At 35.8% G+C, this 13,028-nt stretch overlaps 1 protein-coding gene across 1 annotated transcript; it reads right to left on the bottom strand.

The window, feature by feature from the left end:
• Positions 1-1,630: 1,630 nt before the first annotated feature.
• Positions 1,631-12,991, bottom strand: LOC116166438 (aminopeptidase N-like). The gene is made up of 12 exons (XM_031481389.1): positions 12,557-12,991; positions 7,752-7,901; positions 7,399-7,704; positions 7,173-7,347; positions 7,000-7,123; positions 6,870-6,951; positions 3,301-3,490; positions 3,053-3,248; positions 2,730-3,007; positions 2,321-2,682; positions 2,061-2,274; positions 1,631-2,015 (listed from the first exon to the last, which is right to left on the bottom strand). Exons 1-12 carry the CDS (start codon positions 12,976-12,978, stop codon positions 1,779-1,781), a joined length of 2,736 nt encoding a protein of 911 aa, XP_031337249.1. The 5' UTR covers positions 12,979-12,991; the 3' UTR covers positions 1,631-1,778.
• Positions 12,992-13,028: the final 37 nt, after the last annotated feature.

Genomic DNA, 13,028 nt, shown 5'->3' with positions numbered 1-13,028 from the left:
GAGAACGAAATAGAAGTGGGCCACATTCGGCCTCAAACTCACCGCCTTCCTGCCTGGTAATCTATGTTTGGTGCCCGGGAAACATAAAATGGCATACAAAGCCAATAAAACCTGGCTCCTTTTGGATAGAGAATTTTTTTCTGATTTCAAAACTGTCCACGTCACTAATTTTTCAATATTGTTAAACTATCTTCTTTTTTACCTGGCAAACTTTGTTTTGAGTAGTGTATGTTCGTAGTTTCTTGCGTTTTTCCGAATTAATAGCGCCATTTCTTATTAAAAAATAGTGATATTTAGATTTTTGAAAAATGCTATATCAAATGGCACAAACAGTAAAAATGACTTCCATAAAAAAACAATGTTGATGATGGTTAATCGGAGACGAAACGTCAGACCTAAAATTTAAATCTAGCATCTTGTAGAGGGAAAAAAGTGGGTATAATAATGTGTTATTTATTTGGAAATACTTTTTAAATAAATACAATAAAAAATAAAAACGATTTGGCAAAATTTCGTTTTTTTCTGGATATCTCCGAAAGTAGTCGGAATTTTTTCAATTTCAAAACGGCATTGTTAAGCATCAAAATACGCAACTTTGCCAAATTTAAACTACCTACTAGGGAATGCAATCCCGCAGCAAAATCTCAATCCCGGTATTTGCGGGATTGTTAGATGTTAAAGTTTTGCGGGATCCCGGTATTTGCGGGATCCCGCAAAACTTTAAATACCTAAATTGGTAAATAAGCAGTTTTGTGCGTTTAACTTCTATATTAAAATAAATCGCTAATTATCGCAATATTTAACAAAAAAGTACCTTGAGCCTAACTTTTAGAGCTCAAAAAAACCTCACCTGTAAAGCACAAAAAGGTGAGCTTCTAAAGTGCCCCAAAAATCATAGTACAATTTTAACGAAAAAAGTTTAACAATTATTTAAAAAATAACTTCTCCTTTATGCGTTTCATTAACAAAGTAAACAGAGTCGTCCCTTTGATCGACAAATTCCTTAGTCCCGCAAATCCTGCGGGATCCCGCTCCATTTATGTGCGGGATTAATCCCGCAAAAATGCTGCGGGATCCCGGTGTTTCGGGATCCCGCGATCCCGGTATTGCATTCCCTACTACCTACCTATCTTTTACAATTTCCGAGATCCCCATGGTGACTCTCGCATTTGAATCAGCCTGGGTGGTCATGAATTATCAATTCAAAGATCTGCTAAGAATCTCGGTGTCATAGATAGTGAATTGCGATTCATTCAGCAAAAAAACCGTATAAGCATTTCCTGCATACTAACGTAATTGACTTAGGTTACGGACGTAATATCTGTGATATAAATAGCATGTAAAAAAACATTATCTGTTAACAATCTTCGAACTGTTGGTAACGTACCGGGGTTGAAATATAAGATAATCCCCGACCGAATTTTATCTCTTATAAGATTTGCTTGGGTTAGCATTAGGATTCCAATGACGTAGCGTATACATAGGGTTGCTATTTAAAAATCTATTTATGGAGACAAATGGTAAGGGTATTGATGCTATTTTTCTTCAAACTTCCCTCAAGAGGTTCATGATCTTTCGTGCATTCGCTTTTTTGTTTCTGTTGGAACTGATTTCAAATAAAAATCATCAGCTGTTAGAAGTTTATTTATTTTAGGGATGAATTTTAATAACACACAACTGACCTTGTACTCTTCAACTTACATACATTGTGATACTTGATATTACGAAAATAAAATAAAAGCACTATATTCATAAAAAAGTGATCCTGACACGAATTTTCAAATCCAATACTTGTTTATACCTACAAAAACCCAGCCTACCAAAAGTACCTTTAACGTCACACTAAATTCGTTCACACAACTTCCACTCTTTCGACTGGCAAGATAACCAGAAAACCAATTTTTGATACTTTTACCAAATCGCTCGTTAAATTCTACGTTCCCCTTGACAATTTGCAGCGGCTCCTCAAATGCGGTACTAGTCCACCTTGGAAATCTGTTTTTTAATCTCTCCATCTTAAAGAAGTATTTAGTAAAGCGTTTTGGAGGTTTTGTTCGTACCTGTTCAAGATGTTGATTTGTCGAGAGCTTTTTCGCGAGAGTTTTTAAAATTTCTGGAAGGGCATCTGGAAACGTGTCTATAACGTTATCAAAATTTGCAGTTACGAAATCAAAAATGAAAGTTACGTCCAAAGAGCTTTGGACTAGCGATTTAAATGCGTCAACTTTGTCCTTCGAGTCAATATCTCGGAACTTCAGTATTTCTTGCAAAAACCTAGTCGATACCTTAGCATACAAAGGTGTGATTACCAAAAACGTACCCTTTAACAGTGCTATTGCTGTTCGCGCAACCAAGCGCGTTTAAGTATAGCTTTTTACGCCTATCGTCTGTGCTCGTTTTGTATTTCGCGAACAGCGAATCCCACTCCGATTGACTGCCAAAGCGTATTCCCCCGCATAAAGTAGCCGGTTCCACGTTGGGAGGAATCCTGTGCTTTTCAGGATTTCGATTCCAAAGTTGGAACTTTTTAAAGACGTAGCTCTCGCACTTTTCATTTCCAATAATGCACATGGCATTTAAAATCTGTACCCGATTTAATTTTTCTGATAAGGTATCGTTCACATTTTCTTCATCTGACAAACAACTGATTGCTTCTCCATTAAGCATATCTCCCAAGTACGTCTGGTAAAAAACTGAGGGAGTTAGGTGTACGTTAATAGTCAAATTACCCTAAGCTGCTCATGACCATTTTCTGGTGATAGTTTGTTGTACAGCGCCATTACGTTATTTAAAAATGAAGCAATTGGTGCAAATGCGTGTTCTCTACTAATATATGTGCTTAAGTTAAAAGCTACGTCGAAGCTTAATTGGCCCGCTTGAGCTAGACTGAAGACGTCATCCACTAATTGGGCTCTGTTCAGTGTGTCAATCTCACTAATATTGTGTTCGCGCAAGCACCCAGTGATTCTCCTCCAGTTTTCCGAGTCATAATTTACTCTGTACAAACCTGAAAAGCGCATTCACTGGAGGGTATGCGATCGTAGCCTCTTACCAGTCTGTTGTTTATTAAACACGATCCAGCCATTGGAGGGAACACCATCTATCGTCATATTCCTTTGAGACATCCAAACATCGGTCTTGGTCGTACAAAACTGTTTATCACTGTACGTCTCCGCAGTGTAACTTAACGGAATGTACCAGAGATTATCGACTACTGATGATCCATTCAAATTTGATGAGAATCTAGCCTGCAAACTGTCAGTTAACCCAAACATCAGGTGGATTGGAGACGCTATTTACTTGTGTCACGGTTAAGCTGCTACTTGAATAATTCCTGGTCACATTAACAATAGGATAACCTGCCTGCGTTTCCCAACTTGCCATTATGGTGTTGACTGAGTGATCACCAATTAGATCGTGACAATTTTCTATGTCGATAATCCGTTGGACAGCGTTATACAGATCAAGTGGGCTTACGGCTTCGAATGCGCTGAAATACCATGCGATCAAAAATGAGTTGCTGTCGAGTCGCCTTTGGAATTTTTGTTTACATGGCAAATCGTACTTAACTTGAACTTCCAAAGGCGACTCGACAGCAACTCATTTTTGATCGCCCGTTAGTAAAATGCACAAAAAAGTCAAATTAACGGATACGCCCCCCCTCCCCCTACAAACATTCTAACCTAGGGATCTTCCGGTACCGCAAGTACCAGGCGGCTCCAATTTTGATACTATATAGTCTAATCCTTTCTCTGTCCAACAAAAGAAATCGCTAGATGATATCTCAACAAATAAGGGAATTGCGAGTTTTTTTTGAGGTCATGTCGAATTATTGTCCATTTTTTCGCCGTTAAGGGCCCAAAAAACCCCGCTTGGTAAAGAAACAAGTTTTTGCCAGTTTCGGAAAGTTTTCGAAAATTTCCATTTTTCCAATATACGTTAATGAGGTGACATTTTTTCAGAATTGCAGGAAAATCACATCCCACCTACCTACTATGAACCGGGTGCGTAGAATTAAAAAATGGTCACAACAGATTCGTCCAGAGGTTCTTCCTTAGGGCTCTTCGGACTCAAAATAGTAAAAAAATATTTCTCAGCAATTGGATTTGTACCGGGTGAGTCAACGATTGCGCGGAGTAACTTAATGCCTTGAAGATAAGATTTTTCGATAGAGTGCTTTTGTATTATGATATGGTTGAATATTCTCCACATTTTAAAAATATTTGGAATTATACAGGGTGCGCTCACAAAGTAGGGCGCCAAAATGGCATATTTAGAATTGAAAAATGCATTCTATTTAAAAAATGTACCATTTTGGCGCCCTACTTTGTGAGCGCACCCTGTATAATTCCAAATATTTTTAAAATGAGGAGAATGTTCAACCATATCATAATACAAAAGCACTCTATCGAGAAATCTTATCTTCAAGGCATTAAGTCACTCCGCACAATCGTTGACTCACCCTGTGCAGGAATTCTTAAATTGATAAGAATCTGGAACCTAAATTTAGGTATGAATGTCATCTTTAGCGAAAGCGAATAACAAGCAATCAAAAATGGGTTGCAATCGACTCGTCTTTGGAAGTTCAAGTTAAGTACGATTTCCCATGTACACAAAAGTTCCAAAGGTGACTCGACAGCAACTCATTTTTGATCACATAGTATACAGTGTGAGTGATTTTGCGTGTCCAAGCGTATAGATTTCTTTTATTATTTGAGATGGGAGTAAACTGTACAGAACAAAAATACCCTACTTTCAAATTCTGCTACATATTAAAAAAAAAAGAGATACAAAAACAAAAGAGCATCAGAAAACAAAATAGTAGCCGCCTTAGTTTATTACTTCATCAAAATGATCATTTTTTTTAATAGGACGGTTACTTTTTTCTGCAATATACTTAAAGAGCTCGAAATTTTCTTTACAATTATATCAAATGGGTAATCATTACCTTAGAAATAAAAGCTACAGTAATGTTTTTAAAACCAATCGCAGTAGCTGTGGAAATTTAACCAAAAACAAGAGAGAGTGTTTCATTTGTCATGTCTGTCACAAAATTAGTTGAGTGAACAATATAACTTATAAGAACCACAATACAATAAAATTATATTTTATAAGTGTATTATTATACATTTTTTTTGTATTAATGGGAAATATGTAGTTGTCTCGGATGAAGGTGTTACGAATTATTTTTTACGAAAAAAGTAAAAATATTTTGAAATTTGAATTTATTTTTTTATTTTATTTTTAATTTTATTTTGCCTTTATTTTTAATTTTTATATTAACCTCACATTTTAGTGTTAATTTCCTCTTAAGAGTATTTCAGAAAAAAGTAACCGTTATATTTAAACAAATTATTTTGTTCTCTGATGCTCTTTTGTTTTGATATTACTTGTTCTTTTGAATATGTAGCTTTACCAGAAATTGAAAGTCGAGCATTTTTGCCAATAATAAATGAAATATATGCGTGGAGGCCCAAAATCAATCACACTGTATAATGCTCGCCAAGAAAGAATACCGGTCACGGAACACCTGATCCCGGTCTACAATCGTATGTTTTTCACATTAAACCATAGGATTGTAGACCGGTATCAGATGGTCTGTGACCGGCATTTTTTCCTGGCGACTTAAATATGTATGCTAGCATTGAAAAGACCCAAGACCCAAGTTGGTATATTATTATTTTAACCGTGAGGAAGCTAAAGAATAATCGCTGTTAGAAATGCTTTTATTTCACATGTAAATAGAATAGGATCATAAATACTGCTTTACGTAGGTATGTATATTCGGAATTAGGCAAATCAATGAGTCATTGCAATAAAATAATCGCAATTGAATTCGTCTATCGAGATCGAATTGGCATCAGGAGTCTTCAGAGGGTAGGCGGGTGGTTTCCTTTCCCTTCGGCACTTTGCCGATTTAATAATAATAATAATAATAATAATATGACGTGTATTGTTGAAGTGCCTTCTTAAGAACTGTCTCTTTCGCGTTGACTAATGGCCGAATCGTTGGTAATTTGTTAGAGCATCGTGTGGTTTGTGAGGTGGGTTTCCCCGATCACTGCAGGGCTGCAGGTGTAGTATATTGGGTCACTGGGTCCTGTAGCTTAGCTAGGCTTCGTTTTTTGGTAATCCTTTTCTTCCGGCTGGTCATTTTTTCCCATCCCCACCAGAGGCAGGGAAATGTAGAATTCTATAGTCGGTCCGTGTACTTTTAACTAGGTGCAAAATAAGCAACTGAAATTTTCGATTTGTGCGGTTGAATATTTTCTACCACTTGCGAATTAATGTGGTTTAACTATTTACTACAAGATCGTTCCGCCTCAACCCCATTTATTACTATGTGTTCTCTTACGGTAAATGCGATATTTTAAGAAAGAAATGTTAACAAAGAGTAGATATTGACTTATTTATTCTTTACGCCTTATCGTTGAGGCCAAAAGAGGGTTATTAACCGGCGAGCAGCCGAGGCGTATCAATATAATTATACAATAAGAACCACCCCCAATGTAATCAACCAGCAGAATTAGGAGAAAAGGTAAATCTGTATCCGTTACATGAGTTGTTGAGAATTAGAGATGAGAGAGTAGTCTTAAAATATCAAATACCTGTGACCCACGGTACCTGAGAAAAGTAACCTCAACATTTTTGGCAGGGTTGTTCTATAACCTGAAGTGACCAGACAGGCCAAATTTTTACACTACACGCTCTAGTCCTTTCTCTCTCCAACAAAAGAAACAGCCAGTCGATATCTCAACAAATAGAGTTGCGAATTTTACGCACCCGATTTAATTTTTGACAATTTTTTTAAATTTCTCGAAAATTTCCATTTTTTCGATATAATGACAAGGGAACATCATTTAACTTACTTGGTTTGCAAAAAAAGCCTAACCGCTTTTTGAAATACATCCATAGTCACGAAATGCTGAAGCATTCTCATGATGGCACCAGCTAAAAAAATTGACAGACAAGTTAATTTATCTGATCGCCTCACATTACCTTTGTAATTTTGTAACCCTGTACCATTACTTATGGAATTTAATGTGACCTCTCCAGAGCTGTCAAGTGCGAGGGCGTGCTGTGTGCAATCCAAAACGTATCGATCCATGGCATCCCAACCGATCTGTAACGCTTAAGCATTTACCGTGCTCATCGAAAAATAAGGTGTTTACCAAAGACGCTCCGAGATATCCGTAGTAGTAAACCAAACCTTCATTTAACCAGGTGTAGTTCCAGCTCACTGGGGAAATGTGGTTACCAAACCATTGTTCGGCGTAACTCTGAGACATTTCCAACGCATTGGTTTGGAGCTCAGGATCGCTCAGGTTGTACGCCAGACTTGAATTTCTACAAGTAGCACAATGGATAACAACGTAAGGTAATTAACAGTAGATTTACTTGCAACTCAGTAGGCCCCAACCGTTCACTTCTCCTCGTATCACCTCATGATCTGGAAGAGCAATTGAATCTATTTTAGAAAGCGGGTATTTCACTCCAATGTTGTCTTCCAGTTTAGACAAAAGATCGGCCCCTTCTTCCAAACGCAAGTTCACGTTCTCATTAGCCATATTAAGATCGGCAAAAATTCTATGTCGCCCATGACTCATCGACGATTTATAGTCGGTAATTACAAACGCGACTGAGTAGGTCGACATATTTAAAGATTCCTGGAATTCGTCAAGAAATCGACCTCCGCCCAAATATCTGGGGCATTTAAGCGTAGATTATGACTAATTAAGCGGATGTCTTACCTGGTATTCTGTAGGGGTTGATTTGAAATTGCCTGGTGAGTACTGGGTCGGATGATGTTGATGCAAAACTTCGCCTTTTGGTGTGGTTCGTCAAAACATGGGAACGCCCTTCTAGCCCCTTGCGGTTTGAATCGAGCTATTGCCATTTTTCTAAAAAGAATGACTTAGGTTGAACTTTTTACAATAGAAAATTGTTAATGGAACTTTGCCAGGTGGATCCATAACCAATAAAAAAAATAAACACGTGAGCAGGGGAGTGGGACTAAGTTTTTGGAGAGGGTGAAAAGGGGTAAAATCAGATGACGGCAATTTCAGGCCGAAGTTACGATCAGAGACAAAAGTCTTTTTAGTCACTTTCTCACATAACTTCAAATATCCGAAAAAATCGTGGAAAACTGTCTTTTTTGTTTTTTTTATTGTTCATTTCCACAAAAATGATTTTCTTTTAATGGCACTTGGTTGAAATATACTTTTTTCATTTAAAGAACTACAAAGTTTTTCAATATAAAAAATTAAGAGGTTTCCGAAATATTCGGCAAAAATCTTTTTTTTCAAATGAAACTGTCCTTTAAAGAATTATCGTAGGGAGTTCCATTTAGTGTCATTTTCTTTGTTTTTATTTATACTTTTTGACAGAATAAAAAAAGTATAGTCCATATTGGGGAAAAAGCTCCAAAAACGAAAAAACTCCAAAAAACACTTCAGTAACATGGAATTTTCTAGTAAATGTTTATAATTTGTTTAATTTTAGAAATTTGTCAAAAATGGATATCAGCATTCGATTCTACGGGAAAAAATATAAAAGAAACTACATTTCATTGTTTCAAGAGACTTTGTTCCTTGATAGTATTTATTAGAAACATATGAAATAATTTTGTGGAATGTTTGAAAGCGGAATTACCGTATATTTACAATAGAATTAAACCCCCCTTCCCCTTTCCAGAGTTCGAAATCGTTAGAACCCAGACAGGAGTGTGTTAGTGCCATTCTAAGAAGGCCCACGCTCGCATACACTTTAGGTATACGTATTATAGATTTGTACTCCTAGAGATGCTTACCAGCTCTTCAGCGCCATCTCGTTATTCATGTGAAACTATTAGTAGTGGGAAATTTAAAATTCTGCAAGTATATCCTTCGGAAAAATGAATCTGAAGACGCTTTCTCTGAAATGGAGTAGCCTGGTTTTTCTTTGGATGCTGAACATCAATTACCTGTGGAATTCAGTGATGACGCAGGGGAGCTTGAAGAACAGGGACAATTTGAGAATGATGAAGATTCAGTTCTAATCTAATCATCTTTGCGGAAATAAATAACAAAAAACACGGTTTTCCGCGATTTTTCTGTTACTTTGTGGTTATGTGAGGAAGTTACTGGAAAGAAAGTTGTAGAGTTTTTCACGATCTAAAATTTTTCTAATGAATACTTTCTCTGATCTCAACTTTTTCCGGAGATTACCATCATACGATTTTCAGTCGTTTTCACCCTTCCCCTGCTCACGTATTTATTTTTTTTTGTATTTGTTATAGACCATTTTAAGGTCCATTAACAATTTTCTTTTTTTTTTGCCTAAAAAATGGCAAAGTTGCGCAAGGGGAGAAATTACGTAAACGAAATTAATTAAACGTGGTGGTTGAATAATAATTTTTACTACTTATAGAGTAGTTGATGGTTACATAACAGGGTGTTTCATAATTGAATGTCAATATTTAAGGGGGCGATTTTTGGGTCCATTTTAAAAAGAAAACTTCATATGAACCTATGCCCTCAACGTCTTAACATTTAACATACAGGGTGGTAAAGTTTTCAAAAATAAATAATTTATTATTAATACCACCTTAGATATTTCAATGAAATTTGGCATGTATGTACTATGTAACCAGAGGCATTTCACGTAACACATTTTTTTAATTTCCACCAGTGGCGTTCGTACGGAATGTCGCATGCCCATTTTGGCAGGCATTGATGGTACGCCACTGATTTCTCTGAAAATAAAAATTATTCTTGAAATCCCCAATCATTGCTAAGCAAATTTGATCTCTTTGTTTTTTCAATCCGATGCATGGTTTTCGCTTAAAAAATAAAAACGCATCAACAGAATAAATAACTTTTCAGGCGCAGCCTACTACAATGATAAGTAATAATTCGTTTTTACTTAAGTAGTTTTCTTAATGTTTTATTGGAAAAGTTTCAAAATTGGAAGTAAGAAGCATAAGCAGATTTGAGCGCTTGATTTTTTCAATTCGACGTACGATTTTAAAAAGACAATCTTTTTCGCTGCATGAAATTGCCATGATCATGCAGAGAAACGGTTTTTATTTTTACCGTGCATCGGATTAAAAAAAACAAAGGGATCAAATTTGCTTGGAAATGATTGGGGATTTCAAGAATAATTTTTATTTTCAGAGAAATCAGTGGCGTACCATCAATGTCTGCCAAAATGGGCATGTACGAACGCCACTGGTGGAAATTAAAAAAATGTGGTACATGGCAAATTTCATTAAAATATCTAAAGTGGTATTAATAATAAATGATTTATTTTTGAAAACTTTACCACCCTGTATTTCAAAAGTTAAGACGTTTAGGACATGTTTTCTTTTTAAAATGAACCCAAAAATCGCCCCCTTAAATGTTGACATTCAATAATGAAACACCCTGTATAATATCTTCAAGCTTCCAATTGCGCTGTAAGTGTGTTGCATAACTATAGGAGTATGTCACTGCAGTAACTTTGCCTAAAGTTGGTAACTTGACGGTTTAAAAATAATACAGAGAATGCGACTAAATAAAGAGAGGTGGTGTTTGTAAACCCCCTGTTGAAACGGTCGAAGTTCACAAAAAAATCACAATCTGCTTAAGTGGCCTTGGAATTTGAAAATCCTCCCAGAATCTTGGGGTCGTCTTAGAATTTTATAATCTCATAATCTTTTAAGATTCTCCTTGTGATCATGGAAGACTTCTCGATGTCTTTGTAATATCTTCTGAGGATCTTTCTAAAATCTTCAGGATTATTAGCATTTTGGAATCTTCTCAGTATTCGTAGTCTCTTTTTGTTAAAGTACCTGGGCGTTCTTCTTGAATTAGGGAGGAAACGTATAAATAAAAAAAAATATTTCTCTACGTAGCAACCATCTTAATACATACATAAATAATAATAAAATAATAATAATAATATTTTTTTATTATTATTATTACTATTTTATCTTATTTTGTTTTATTTTTATTTTTTAAAATGATAGAATTTAGGACATGACTAGACGAACGACGTACACACATTAATCGTTACTTGATTTTAGCCCAAGTGTCAAGAGGGGGGGGGGGGGGTTTTTACGCACGCACCGTACGTTTAGTCCACCGTTGGAGCAGCAGTTTAATTATTTCGATAAACATGCATAACAATTGCGAATTTGACACCCAGGTTTCCTCTCTAGGCTATATTTAGTTTTTTCAAAAATTTTAAGGTAAATCTCCCCAACCCCTTCTAAAATCTACCCACACGGGTTCTAAGGAACAGCTGTACCAAGTGGCACCTTGGTATCACCATAGAGGACCTCTATGGTATCACAAAATGCAGAATTGCCGTTATACCGCTAGTACTACCGCTCTTTAAGCTTAGAATCAGAAAAAAATCCTTTTGAAAGGGCTTGAACAAGTTACCATTTATGAACATTTAAACGACCATATCTTACTCCATTTTTATTCTACAGAAAAAAACGAGAATTTTCAGAAAACCAATAATTTTGTACTCCACAATCCGGCTCTTCTATAATTTCTTTCGGGCTTTTCAAATCTACTGCCTCACCTTAACAGAAAGGTTTCCTTAAAAAATATCAGAATTTCACTTAGAGCGTGTAAGGTTTTATATAGAGTATCGTAAATTTGATTACCTGATTTATTTACTAAGACCAAAGATAATACTATATCTTTGCTAACACTAATAACGACTGATTTATAACAGTTAATTATTATTTACCACTTACTTGTATTCACACGTAATTATATAACACATTTACATTTATATTATGGACACCTTTGTACTCAATACGCAAATGGAAAAATGAAGTCAAAATAAAATAAAACACGAGCGCGAATTTCACTATTTATCACTTCGGCATCGATATTGAGACTAAAAAGTCAAGAAAATTTAATTGTTTATATAGCAAATAATAAATTTTCACAAAAAGTCTAGAAGGCATATCATATGCCACAGAAAGAATCGTTTTTTATTGCTGATGCCATGCCGCCTTGATATCGCTCTAGACAATTCGCTGCACTAGGAATTTTTCCAGAAAGAAGTAAAAGTTCTGCATTATTTAATTATCTTTGAGAACGACACGATGGTCAGAGTTGATTTTATATTGTTTGAATATTTCGCTCTTGGAGTAAAATTGGTGAACAAACATTTGCAGCGTCTTTAATATTAATACCTAAAGGACTTGCAAAGCTGAAACGGTTTTGGTCCGATTGATAAAATTTGAAAAAAAAAATGGTTTTTACATGAAAAAGTTTTCTCATTGCGCCAACCAAAAAAACCCCAAAACAATAGGGTTTACTCGGATATTCGAAAAAAATTTATGGCGTATGGCCCCCAAATAATATAAATGATTAATTTCGTCCTTTCATTTGCACCATACTGTATATTAAATATACGTTTATGTTACTGGACCAGCTAACTCTTTCAGTTATTTTGAAAACCAGAATTTTTTGTGTTTATAATGGGATCAGTTATATCTAAAGCTTCCCCCACCCCAGATAGATCAAAGATCAATAAAAATTACGTGGAAAGAAGAAGAAATTTAAGTGTGTACCTTTCTTTTCCGTTACGGTCAATATAGCTATTCAAGCAAAATCCCATTTTATCTTGATGACGCAAGTTTCCAGTGTAATCTTTTATAGTCAAATTGAAAAGATTTCCTACGGTTAGGGTATCTTCTGTTTGTATCACGTAGACGCCATTTTTCTCATCCCTATCAATTGACGGAATTTTCAAATTGTGCCCGGACGAATTAACGATTCCCACTTTCTCCGTGACAATCTGTATAGAATCGGCGTGCACGGTGATGTTTGTCGTGTTGGCCTGTACCAAGAAATCTATGGTCACACTACCGCTGAAAAGACCCATGGAGAAATCCGGATCCAAAGTGACATTGTAATGGATTGGTTTTACAATGTCTTGTTGGCCATGCACTTCTCTTAACAGTGCTAGCGCCAGAACGGCAGTAGAAAACATTTTTAAAATTCACTGGCACGAATCTATTTTAAAACTAATTTATTATTCAA

The sequence above is a fragment of the Photinus pyralis genome, unplaced genomic scaffold (genome assembly GCF_008802855.1).
Source record: "Photinus pyralis isolate 1611_PpyrPB1 unplaced genomic scaffold, Ppyr1.3 Ppyr1.4_LG3b, whole genome shotgun sequence".
NCBI classification, from domain to species: domain Eukaryota; kingdom Metazoa; phylum Arthropoda; class Insecta; order Coleoptera; family Lampyridae; genus Photinus; species Photinus pyralis.
The sequence above is the reverse complement of the archived record's forward strand: the minus strand, read 5'-3'. Positions and strand labels throughout refer to the sequence as shown.